The sequence below is a fragment of the Lissotriton vulgaris genome, chromosome 7 (genome assembly GCF_964263255.1).
Source record: "Lissotriton vulgaris chromosome 7, aLisVul1.2, whole genome shotgun sequence".
NCBI classification, from domain to species: domain Eukaryota; kingdom Metazoa; phylum Chordata; class Amphibia; order Caudata; family Salamandridae; genus Lissotriton; species Lissotriton vulgaris.
This window is the reverse complement of record NC_141695.1, coordinates 232,587,381-232,601,264: the sequence shown is the minus strand read 5'-3', so window position 1 is coordinate 232,601,264 and position 13,884 is coordinate 232,587,381. Positions and strand designations below refer to the sequence as shown.

At 46.2% G+C, this 13,884-nt stretch overlaps 1 protein-coding gene across 1 annotated transcript in view; it reads right to left on the bottom strand.

Annotated features, from left to right (window-relative positions):
- Positions 1-13,884, bottom strand: part of LOC147701270 (IgGFc-binding protein-like) — a 1,577,064-nt gene that overhangs the window by 199,829 nt on the left and 1,363,351 nt on the right. The window contains exon 23 of the mRNA XM_086930001.1: positions 5,195-5,793. Within this exon, the coding sequence (XP_086786127.1) occupies positions 5,195-5,793 (599 nt within the window). The remainder of the gene's footprint in view (positions 1-5,194; positions 5,794-13,884) is intronic.

Genomic DNA, 13,884 nt, shown 5'->3' with positions numbered 1-13,884 from the left:
CAGGTGATAAGTAGCGCTATGCAAATACTATTTGTTTGATTGATTGACAGCCGATTTCCACACATCGTTGGTGTGCTATATTAGTTTTATCTGTAATACTGTATGTCTTTGCACGTTAAGTGACTCCTTCAATGGAGATTGTGCTGTCTACAAATGACAGTGTGCAAACACACCATGCTTTAATGATATATGTGCACCATTGTGAGTTCAGTGATGAAGCACTGATGGCAGTGAAACCACTCTGAAAATTGTTCGAGCACCACTGGGTGTTCCCAATCCTGATTCTCTTGGTTATTACCTTCTCTGACTAAAGGAAATGCTAGTCCCCCTTCCATGTGAATCTGTCACAAGCCCTCTGGATATTGTTAAGGCAGGTATTGTCCTGATAATGTGGTAACCAGATATTTTACTCATTTTCAGGCCCCCAAAAACGAATTCTCTCTATACCAACCACCTGCATAAATTAAGCACTGCATACAGGACATAGATGATTCACAAGAGTTGGAAGGCCTCCTGCACTTACCCTGCCCAGCCCTGCAGCCACTGCCAGTAGCTGCTCGCTGCTGCTGCAAAGAGATGAGCTGCCTAAGTAAAGTACAGCTGGGGCTCTTGGCTGTCCGAGGGTGAAGTATAGTTCATATATACTCCAATACACTTCCTCCTTATCGCTCTATTATCCCCTCTTTCTGCTTTACCTCTCATTCTTCCAACACAGAACTCTGCTACCACTAGATGTTTGTCTGTCCCTCCTATACCACCTCCTTATTCCTCGGCCCACCCAGCTCACCTGCCTGCTGATCCTTCATCCACTGCTGCAACTGATGGCTTTTCCTTAGCCAATAATGGAAAGTGGGCGTCTCGGAATAGTGTAAATGTAAATGTAAATGTAAATGTCAAGGTATTTGTAGAGCGCACTGCCACCAAGCGGTTTCCTGGCGCTATTACTCATACTGCTGTGGAACCCTTCCTGGCTTTCCCTGTGAAGTGTCTACTCCTGGGCACCCCCGGGGGGAAGCCAGGCATCCTAGCGCTGTTGGGGCCCTTGTTGAGATGAAGCAAGCTATTGCCCAGAGTTGCAGAGTGGGACCCATGATTAGAATAGGCACAGAGGCGAGAATTGTCAGGTCCGAGGAAATTGAGCCCAAGACCCGCCAAGGCGGGAATTGAACCCTGGTCCCAGACCAGAACTCTGCATCAGGGTCTGCCGCTCTAACCATTGAGCGACCCTCCTCCACAGCATGCTATGTTGTGTACTTATTGTTATACCGTTCCAGGATGGCCATCATGTTGCATAAAGATGTAAAGTGATGGCCATCTTGGAAGTTATACTAAATAACATTCCAAGATTACCACCTGCTGCTATTGGCTTTGCCACATTTCTGCAATCAGTGGCAAAGTCAATATCATTAGTGAACAGGCACTGGTAAAGCAATAAAACAAGGTCTATTAATCCGTTTTGGTACAGTAACATCCCAATATGTAAAAGTTTACAGAGGGACAGTGAGAATATGCATTATGCTGTTCCCTTCTAAAACAAGGCTCCTAGTAGCGGGCAGTAGAACACTACTCCTGTAAAGAAATGAGGAGCATATATCCTTAAGTAGAGTGCTTTGTTCCCTGATAAAAGGTGTTTCAAAAAAGAAAATTTGGCATTCGGTCAAAAAAGAATTTACAGAGTCTCTGCTGAACTTGTAAAACTTGTTAATCCGGAAGATCACCAAAGAGAGAATGTACATACAGATAAACATATGCACTGGACTCCATGCTGGTTTATTGCGTTAGCAAATTTACTATTCAAAACGTATTCGCAGTGCTCCCAACATTTCTAACGAACTTTGGGTCTCATATAAGCGTTTTATGGTTGCAAAGCCTGCCTGTAATTGGAAAAGTTTGAAGGTTAATGTAAAAGAGCGGCGGCAGACAGCAGCACGCTCCCCCAGGCATTTTGGGCAAAGCAGGCTCAGGCAGCACGCACTCAATGGTCACAGCACTCCGGTAACCTCAAGCATGCAGCCATGGCCTGGGGAACTTTATGAGTGGCACAGTCTCACTCACTTGGAGGCAGCCCCCATCACTAACTGAACCCAGGACTGTACCCAGTGGGAACCCTGACGTGCTGCACATGCGGGACCCTGCACCACAACAGCGGAAACAAACGCAACTCTATTAAAAGAAAAATGTTTCCTACCTAACAACTGGAACCAACTTAAAACTTTGGGAAAAGGAGGCCCCTGCCCTGCACTTCGAGGAAAGCCAAGCCAATAGTGCGAGTCAACTCTGTGCTACACCATCCTGCTGTTGTGGCTCCCCTGAAGGTGTTGCGGTCAGGGAGGGAGGACAATCAAACTCCTAGCGGCTGCATTGGCAGCTCCTGGGGTCCCGGTCCATTGGCAGGAAATTGAAAAAAAAAAACACATAACGATGGTGCCTGTCTCACACTGAGTCCAAATGGTGCAACGTTGTCGGAGTCAGTTCACGTGACCTAATAGGCTGACGCCAGCGTCCGGGTCCCACTCTAGCGTGAATTTGATACTAAATGGCCAGGTGTGATCCTTGGTGCATAATGTCCCAGGCGGATGCCAAAAGGTGTCAGTGGCATAATAGGGAGTGGGTGGTGGGGCGCAGGCCCACTGAGGGCAGGCCCCCCCCAGCAGGTGTCACTCATGTCTCGATCTGGTGTCGTCAGGCCTGGGCGGTACTCTGATTGACTGGTGGTCCGTTGCGGTGGCCTTAATAATGTATCTGGGGACTGGGGACACTGACTAACATTACTGTAAAGTGTCAGTCAGAGAGTGCCCCCAAATAAATTATACACGCCGCTGCAACAGGCAACCAGTGCCGCGCGGCCGCCGCCCGCAGAATAATACCGACTGGAGCAGTCGACACCCCCCCCCCCCTCCACCACCCCCCCAGCGACGCCACTGCATATGGAGCCTGAAAAAGAACCAGTTCCAGTTGCTCTTTCTAATTTCTGCCGGTGCTAAGACCCGACCCACTTAAATCCTTGTTTGACACTCTGTCTTTCCCCACTCACTTCTTTTAATGTCCCGCCAATATTAAACTTACTCTCAGCCTTGCAGTACCACACTCACTCTCTCTCTCTCTCTCCCTCTCTCTCTCTCTCTCTCTCTTTCTCTCTCTCTCTCTCGCTCTCTCTTTTGCCCACTTGTGCCTCTTGTTCTCTCTCTCTTTTTCTCTCTCCCCTTCTCTCTCTTTCTCTATATCTCTCTCGCTCTCTCTCTTTCTCCCTCCCCTCCCTCTCTTGCTCTCTCTCTCTCTTTCTCTCCCTCCCCTCTCTCTCTCTCTCTTTCTCTCTCTCTCACTTTCTCGTCTCCTCCCCCTCTCTCTTTTTTCTCCCTCTCGCTTTCTCTATCTTTCTCTCTCTCGCTCTCTCTCTCTTTCTCTCTCCCCCTTTCTCTCTCCCCTCTCTTTCTCTCTCTCCCTCTCCTTTGCTCTCCCACCTACACGTCCCCACTCAGAACTTTAAAATGTAGATGCGGAAAATTCAGGCTGAAGCATGGGTCAAATTATGCAGCAGTGTTGACTAAATTGTGCAACAAGAAAAAGCAAACTATGCAGCATAATGCGGCACATTATGTGATAGTATTAGTTCATTATTTTGATATTTTTACGCTTGCTAACACTAGACATAAATTGCACTTCATTGGGACTAGTTTAACATCTGAATATAGCAATAAGCAATCACAAGGTGACCAGTCAACCTTAGGAAAGAACCTTCCACTCAGCGCCACCACATGTCAATGCAATTTTATAACTTTTGAATCATTTGAACTAAAAACAACCTCTTTAAAATCTGCAGATTATGCAGAAGATAATGGATTATGTGACAAATGCGGCAAATCCATAGCTATGTGAAAAATGCCACGCCTGCGCAATCGCATAATTACAGTGGCCCGGTCCATAGGTCCCTGATCAAGGAACCATTCTATCACTTGTAACATTCAACATACATATTATTGTGGTGAGAATTAATGATGAGTAGAATGGTTTTTCATTTAGCCAATGGAAAAATAAAACATATTTTTGTTTTACTTTTTCCATTAATGTATTTTTTATGTAATACTGCAAGTTAGTAATGGCCTGAGAGTAGGAAGATTTTTTTTAAAAAACCGGAGTAAATCTATATGCTAATTATAAACCCATTTTAACTAACTTTTTGCAGAAAAGGAAATCCTTTGCAAAGCGTTTCTGTCATATCACTTTTTGCAACTCCTAGGTATGATGTGATGGAAGTCTGCAGCCTCTTTAGTTGTGCGTGAGTGAAAGTGTTGAGATGTCTGTGCGGTTCATTTGCACACTGTGTCCCCAAATAAATTATAAAGGCCACAGCGGCCGCAACGGTCCACCTGTGCCGTGCGGCTGCCTGCAAAATTGTGACGCCTGGGCCGGACCACCCCCACCGCCCCCCCTTGCTACGCCACTGTTGGGTACAGTGACCCCTATTTCATTTTCGTGACATTCTAAAATAAAATATCCAACCTCTACCGCTCCCATGTCTACTGTGCTCTGTCCATTGCTTCGCACTGCTTCCTGTCACACATTTTTGCTTCCTAGCCTTCTGTTACCAAAGTAATTCCCATATCCACCCTGCTCCCCTTCACAATAGCAGAGCCTCACTTAGCATGTTACTGGTATTTCATGATTAAACCACACCTCCAGAGTTGTCCTTCTAAATGGGGAGAGGGTTGAGTTAAAGGTTGCAGCTTCTGTGTTGTTGCAAATTTCACATGCCTGAAGACCTTTGTCCAATCATTGGCTTTCAAAAGACATATTGGCCTGATTTATATCTTTGCGGACGGGTTACTCTGTCACAAAGGTGATGGATATCCAGTCTGCTTAAATGTAAATCCCATAGATTGTAATTGGATTTATATTTTGGCGGACGGGATATCTGTCACTGTTGTAACTGTGCAACCCGTCTGCCAAGATCTAAATCAATCCACAGAGGTTTCACATAAATTAGTGGGATCTCGAAAGATAGGAGAATGTGATGGTAAAGTAAAACAAGTGTTCCAGGTAGGAGACCTTGGTAATATTTGATACTCACATTTAAAAGATATGTTGTTTTTTAAACTATTGTTTGAGGTGCCTGACTCTTAAATAATATATTTTGCACATGCCTGACTTTGACAGTTCATTAGGTAACCATTGACTGATATGGTTATATACCTACCAGCATCTGGTGAGGGAATTCTTTGGTGAGGGTTATGGTTATGCCGTAGGCCTCCAGTGTCACCACTTTGGTGTCTGAAACTTTTTGTCTACCTCGGTTGTCATTCTGAACTGTGACTGTGAAGGCAGTGAAAGAGGGATCCTTGGAGACAAGGCCAACCAGTTGATAGACGCAGGTGCCCATGAAATCGAATCTATGTCCATCAAAGGTGGTGTAATGAGAATCTCCAGTCTTGGTACAGGTGGAGTAGCTGGCTGGGAAACAGTTTTGAACTCCATTGACCAGCATGCATTTTTCGCTGTCCTTGCATTTGGTATTCTTGCAGACCACCGTGCCAAGAGTTGGGTCGCACTTACAGCGCACTTCGCAGGTGTTACCAGACCAGAATTCCTCATTGGGTCTGTAGTAGAAGCCATTGGAGGTGCAGCCGCAGCTTGCCACAGGGACACATTTGTTGACACTAAGGACGTAGCCATCATTACACTGGCAGGTCTCAGCGCAGGGCATTGTGCAGGTGGCAGGGGCAGTTCTGTTAGAGCAGGTGGCGGGACAAGCGTTCGCACAGGCCTCATAGTGACTGTTCTCACCACAGGGAAGTTCTGGAAGAGACAGATAATATATGTTAATTCACGACAACATGAAAAGATCACAATAATGGAAGATGAATGGAAGATCCAGATCTTCTTTAGAGAAGAACCATAGATGGCAGAAAAGGCAGCAGCAGAATACCTGTGGCCTATGATTCTTATATATAAATTGGGACTGCAATAATTTCCAAAGGTTTGTCAATGCAGTCGTGCCCATAAAGCATTATTGACTGAAACTGTATTGAATTATATTAACTAAAAGATACAGAAATTCTATGTGCACTGTAATGGAGGCTCTTACATTAAAGTTCAACACCAATTAGTGGGACCCCCTTGTGTGAACTGCCATGCAGTCGTGGGGAGGTGGTTTACATCCACTGTTTTCTTTTAGAGCTGAGCGAACTGGGAAAGAAAAGATCATTGTTGAGTCTTAGGCCTCTTTATGAGTAAAGTAACCTTTGAGTATTGTTTAGGGAGCAACACAAGTTTCTGCCCCAAATAATATAGCTCCTGTAATGATTGCATGTGCAGTCAGATCCGAAGCAATGAGAGAGCTGAGAGGAGCGGAGAGAGGAGTGTACTCCGTCACCGAGGTTATGCGAAGCGCGGGGCCCTCGGTGGACACAGCCGTCAATTATTCCCCCTCTCCTCTCTCCCCCGTGAGACACAGCCTGACAGCGGCAAACGGTAAGCGGCGGTGGCAGCAGCGGCAGCGGAACGAGTCGCGACCCGCGAGGAGTCAGCGCAGCGAACAAGCTGCTACCTATGAGGAACCGCAAGGAGGGAGCAGCTACGCCGCGGGAGTGGTGCGAGGTGAGGGGCGGGCCGTGAGAGGGTAGCCCGAGCTGCGAGCGCCGGTATCCCCGGCCTGAATATTCACCTTTACCCCCACTGAACCCACCTCTACCGGCCTCTCCGATACGCCAGAAGCTAACGCCGCTGCAGCTGGTGGCGGAGCGCTCCCCCGTGAGCTTCGTGTGCTCCGCGGCTGGGCCTCACTATCCCCTCAAAGGAGCCGCAAACTTCCTTTAACGTGGAAAAACCCCCGGGCACGTCTGAGTGCGGCGGAGAGCCGCAGAGAGCTACGAGTCACCCTACAGCGCGGTGGAGAGCTGCAATTTGCCACACAGAGCGGTGGAGATCCGCCCCACAGTATACCTGGCACGTCTGAGCACGGCGGAGAGCCGCGAGCTGACTCACAGCACGGTGGAGAGCCGTGAGCCGACCCACAGCGCAGCGGGAGCTACGAACTGCCTTCCAGTTTCTTCTGGTGCGGCAGGAGCCACGCGTTCGCCTCCAGCGCTGCGGGAGGAGAGAACGGAGGAGCAATAGGAGTGCGAGTGCGAGCAGCAACAGGAGCGCACTGGGGCACAACAAGCGAACCCGAACTGGATCCCTACTCCTTGCGAGCCTACGACTTAAGGCCACCTAAAAGCCTCCCTCACCATCGTAGGCTTAACCAACCACCAAACCAAGCTGCATCTGCAACAAGATGTCAACACGGATCCCAGTCACTAGATCAAAATCAGCCGCAGATGCCTACAGCGGCGAAGCTTCAGCAGGACGTACAACGAATGGCTCAAGCACATATTGTACAAACACCCCGTTACTGAATAATCAAAAATCCACCATTACAGGTCTCATAACCAATTACCTGCTTCCAAGGTCTCTAAACAACCTATTAGTTAACGACAGGACAGACCACTTAGCAAACAGCCCAAGCGCCTGGGACGGTTCTTCTCCTTCTCCAACAATTACTCAGGGCCCTGGCCAAACGGAGACCAATAGCCAATCGCTCTCTCACCATAACATGGCTACTACCAACAGTCCCACTACATTGTGGTCGGGCCCCGACTTGGCCTTCAACACCAACACAGGATCTGCCCCAGGAGTCCCCCATCAACTACTTGATACTGACAACTCCAAACCAGCTTCAAGCGGGGACACCAGAACTACAACAACTGAGGCTTTAATACATCAACCTCATTCACCTACAGGCAAGCCTTTTCATCGAATGTAGTTACATGCTCTCCCATTGCTCCAACAAAACAAGACTCGGGAGAACTTTCAGCATCCTTTTTACAGCAACTCGAAATCAAAATCGCGCAAACCTTGGAGTCTACCCCACAGCTGTACAGACTATCCAGTGGGACAAATTACCAACACCACACCCCTGAAAACACAGAGAACTCCAGCTTTATGGGTGCCCCAGAATCACCAAAATTCACTAATCCACAACACTTAACAGCTAAAGCCTTACTCTGGCAATCCTCTGAGATGGAGCTACAAATGGACCTGCTACAGACAATAGCAACATGCCTATCAGAGCTGAAAGGAAAAGGGGATTACATTGCAAACCAGATTTCCAACTTTCAAACTACTTGCTCATGCTCATGCGCAGCTATTGTGGACCAATGGGCAAATCTACCTGCCGTTCTGCCCACCTTAGTTGACTCAGTTCACTCTTCAAGAACCCCTCCTGGACCTTCCTTGCTATCGGCTTCAACTAATTTACACACGGAATCAACAAACAACTTAGTCAACCGACCCGCAGACCTCACCGCCAGTCCAACAAAAAATTTGCAGCTGATCTTACTTGCAGCTCCTAGCCCAACACTCTCAATGCAGACTACACCTACTGTATCACATCCCTCAACCAGTTGTCAAATAATAGAAGAACTTGAAGCAGCCTTAGTGCCCAACCAAAAGGCAGCCCCACTTTCTAGGAAAGCAAAGAAAAAGCTAAAGAAAGCACAAAAGAGGGAAAAATCCAAAAACCGAGTAGCATCTTTTACCACCCGTACACACATAACCTACCCAGCCACCAGCTCAGCTAAGCTGTATCCAATCTTCATGAAAAAAAACATTAAGTAAGAAAGACGAAGAAGTGGTACCAATTAACTTACAACCAAAATCATTAAAGATTAAGAGCCCTGCTGAAGACCCAACCCGAGAGGCGCCCCCCCTTACCGCCCCCCTATCCGCCCCCACAATAAACCAAAAATTGAGGTCTGCTCAACGCCAACTGGCCTTGAACCCGCAGAAGTTTTAGGCGCAAGGAAAAGCGCTGCTCCCGGACCACCAATACCAAATACCCTCCTAAGGCCACACCCGGAGGTTACTGTGCAACCACCCTTCACTATTACACAAAACGCAAATATGGAGTACCAACAGACTGCAACATCCCCTCTCGGACCCATGGCTATCAGTACCCTCTCAATACAAGGACCAACACCTTTGTCTGATAGCCAAGTTACATCGGGCACCCCAAGGACCAGCAGTCGCCCAAATCTAGAAGAGGTGACTGCTGTACTTACTCCAAGATACCACGCTAAAGGCAACCACGACGTCTTGAACAGAGGTAACATTTTGCGTCTGTTTAACCACATCCCATCCCTGGTTCATATACTATCTGCAGATATTGCCTCGGTGAAATTTATAAACCTGCCAGGAGATTCCCACGACGACTCAACAGTGGTGGGGCTAAATCAACAGATACACCTGACAGCAATGCTACGCGCAGCAAATCAACTCGCAGATTGGGGCATAGAGATCAGGCCTCTACCTCAAGACAGATATCCCCACGTTCTAGCTGAAAATTCCAAAAACACTTATTCCATCCTAAAGTGCGGAGAAGACCCGGGCTCCGGATACCATCTGGCCAATATCCCTCACCTGCACGATCATCTGAGGATCACCTGCTCCATAAATCAGAGAAGGGTCCTTTCCAGCTCTCAGGTCATCAACTACCAATCAGGACATCAGGTCGAAAACGGTCGACAGTCAGTTCGACGGTATCTTTGACTGCCTCAAAGGCAAAACAGATTACACTTGGAACAATCAAATTATTGGCCTTACAATCATATCCTGGAATGAGGCCGGGCTCCAGAAAATGATTAAGAACACCCCGGCTGTAGATTACCCTCAAAGCGGAGACCTAATCTGTCTCCAGGAAACAGGGGCAACCACCACTACCGCCTTTCCCGGATATTATGAAATCCACGTCCCAGCTACGAGACGGAACATCTTCGGGCGGCCAATGGGCGGGCTCTCGGTTTACATTAAGCATTCTTGCAGACTGGAAGCAACTATGATAGGATCTGACTCATCCGGAACTCAAGTAGTATGCATTAACGGACTAAAAAACCACAAGAACCCGCTCCGTTTGCTACTTTTCAACTGCTACGTCAATCCTGCCCAGCACCCGAGAAACCAAGCACTGGACAACCTGGCCGCCACAATTGGAGACTTTCTTATTAAATACCCCAACCACAACCCCCTCATAGCTGGGGACTTCAACAATAGATCGCTTGATAAATTAGAAAATGAAAATAATCCCGCAAAAGAGGCTGCGCTTCTACAAGCTCTATTAAAAGCCAGCTCTATAACATCTGCTTTCAATCTAAAAAAAGCAAACGACTACACATGGGCACCACCTCCAACTTATAGAAACATCTCCACTATTGACTACTTGTTCATCGGAAATACACTAGCCCTCAACCTAACTGATTTTAACATCGATCATCGAACCGAGAGTGATCATAGGCCTTTAAAAGCTTCCTTCAGTCTTTCCCTCACTGCATCCTGCAGATTCACACCTACTGGCGAACCCACAGGCGAGGAAAACGAGCAATTTTCATGCAGGATTAAATGGTCCATCAACTTAGACTCAAAACTGTCCGATTGGGTAACGAAAAACGCTCAAGTAAAAAGCGTCATTGGCCCAAAAGCCATCTTAAATCACTGGCCCATTCTCCCGAGCGACTTGCATCAGGCTCCCAGGGGGCTCACCCGCCGATCCAAAAAAACGGACGTTAAAGGCTCTCAACAAATCTTCTAATGAGGAAATATCTGAAAACAAATGAAAGAGGCAAAATGGACTAAATAGAAGGAAAAACGTAGAAAGAGCTGCCCAGCAAACCAAAAAAGGGCCACATCGAGCATCCAGCAAGAAACGCGCATGGGCCCAACGGAACAAACGCATAGAGGAAGCCTGGCAAAAAAATGTTTTCCTCCTAAAGGAAAGAAATCTGGCCCAATTCTGGAGGTACATCAACCAGCTCACTAACAACGGCCACACTGGAGAAAGTGGAGTTCCTGAAAACGTATGGGTGGAGCACATTAATCAACTTTACAATGGCGGGGCAAGGGAGCTCTCACCCCCCTCCACGCCTCAAGCTCCACTCAACTGAAATACCCCGGGTTTGGCCCTACCTGTAATCGCAGTAAGCAAGATCATCAGCCGCATGAAGAATGATGGGGCACCAGGGCCAAATGGAATACCTGCAGCATTCTTCAAAAAATGTCAGCAGTTTTGGGCAGAACTCCTTACACCCCTTTTTGCACATGCTTTCCTCACAGCCAAAATTCCACCTTCTTGGCAGGGCTCAATCCACAAAAAGGACAATCACTCAAATCCTGCCAATTATAGACTAATAGCCTTGTTGGACATTGAAGCCAAAGCCTACGCCCGTGTTTTACTGACGGAACTAGAAAATTGGGCCAGCGAAAATAACATCCTGCCTCACTCCCAGTCAGGTTTTAGAGCGGGCTGCTCCACAACGGACAACATAATAGCACTGTCCTACCTGTCGTGGAAAGCTACCCAGGCTAACCAGCTACCTTTATTCTGCTGCTTCATGGACTAAAGCGCAGCCTTCTACAGAGTCAGTTGAGGACGCTGTGGAAGAAATTAAATTCTTGGGGAATACCATCTCCTCTTCTCTCAGCCTTGATATCCTTGCACCACAAAACTTGGGTTAGGATTAAAACAAGTGCACAAACATTATCCAAAATAATTGCAACTGAAAACGGCCTAAAACAAGGCTGTGTACTTGCCTCGCTACTATTTAATCTCTACACCGCTGACTTACCAAAAGAACTGGCAGACGCAGCCCTGGCCGCCCCAAAACTGGGCGGGCTCCGTCTACAGACAATGCAATATGCGGATGATATCATCATCATGGACCACATACAAATCGGACTGCAAAGATCGCTCACCGCTCTCAATAAGTACATTACAAAGAACAATCTTCTGATGATCGAATCCAAAACCACAATTTTGATCTTTGGGAACTACAAAAAAAAGAAAAATCTTACTTGCAGAGCAGGGGGATCACAAATAGCGACCTGCACTAGCTACAATTACCTAGGAGTCTGGTTTAACATTAGGGCAAACCAAGCAGCACACCTTAGACACCTTAGGCCTAAGGGTATGGTGATCATTTACAGCCTGAGGCGCTTGAATCGTCACTTGCACAGCCCTTAAGCCGAACCAATCCTAAGTGTGCTACGGGCCAAACTACTACCCGCAGTGACTTACGGCCATTTGGCCTTTCCCGGAAAAAATGATGTATTTCTGGGAAATTTACAAATAAAAGCTTACAAGAAAATCTTCTCCGTCCCGCAACACGCAAGGAGGTCGAGGATGAGACTCGAGCTGGGCCTGACATGTGCAAACCTGTACTGCCTGGGAGACCTAATTAAATTTTACATACACACCTTACGAGCACCAGGACAATCTTTGAAAGAGCAACTACAAGCTGCGTTCAAGGACGAACATTCCCCTTGGCATAAACAGTTGCACCGTGCCATTTCCACACTAAAGATTGAACCAACCTCTCTCACTAACCCAACTATCCCTCTGTCAATGTGGAAAAAAACAATAACAAATCAAATCATTTCAGTTTAATTTCAGACATACGTTGCCGGGCTATCTAAAAATGTACTTTTCACTGCTTTGAATGATTCATATATCAAGGGGAAACCTCAATTATATTTTAACTATTCTCTCAATCCCCAGACACGCAACAAAATACTATACATGAGGCTGCTAGTGCTACCAATTTTTGACTTTAACCCGCAGTGGGCCTGGTGGAATGAGCAGCCCATTTTCAGGCTTTGCAACTATATACAAGAGTCCTGGTTCCACCTGTTATGCTGCTGCCCATTCTTTGTTACCGACCGACGACATTTACTGATTCCTGTCTTCCGGGAACAGTCACTGAGACACTGTAGGGAGGCATCAGCTTTGTGTTTTAGCAACAATTCAGCCCAGGCCCTAGCAAGAGCTGGGAAGTGTGTTACCATTATTTTAACCGCACTGCATAACGCTTAGCACCAGAATCTGATCATGATTTTACACATTTTAAAATGTTATTCTATCATGTATTGTTATGTTTGTATATTACGGTTTGTATTAACTGTTTAATAAAGTAAGTATGTGCAATAATACCCAATGTTTTCTGAGGATAAATCCTCCAGATCAAATCTAGAAGACTTTGTCCCTGAAAATAAAGGCCTGCAATTACAGGTTATGAAATGATTGTAGATTAAGTCATAATCCTCTACTAATTATTCTCTAGATAGAGATTCATGGGCATATATAGAAATCATTTTTGTGATTGGAAACAGTCTGATTCACAGAATCGGGCCATTTTCTGACAGCAAAAATGCTTATATATATCTACTAATCATAAATTGTGATTTAGCAACACATTACCGAATCTCTATTCGTACTTGAAATTCATTATTTGCAAGGGGGTTCTTAGGGGTCTCCCTTCCAAATACAGAATAGCAGTGATATGTATGGATGTTTTGTGGATGAATTATGCTCACAAAACATTCATTTTTTACCAACACTTCAGAGGAGGTGGTAAGCATTCACAAATGGCAAAGGGTACCCAAGGAACCCCATACCTTTGTGAATGTTGGTGGAAATATATTTTAAGTGTAGGTGATGGTCACATGGACTACTGCCTACTCTTAAAAAGTGAACCTAAAGTCTAATTTTCTTATTTTAAACACGTTCCGTTTTTTCAAAGGTAAACTGATTGCATTAAAAAAAAAATTGCTTTACTAAAAGAAAAAAAAGAAATTCACATGTATGGTGTCTGCTGACCTCATCAGGGCCACCATCCCTTTGATGGCAACCATTCCTAGTGGGTCGCAAATTGAACCTATCACATTATTATTCATGAGGTTGGTCTATTTGCAAATGTAATAGGAATGGCTATTTTAAGAAATCTTTATTTTGCACATTAGGAAGTCGCAATTCCTATTTTTGTACATGAGGCCCCAGATATATGCAAATCAACCTTGGTC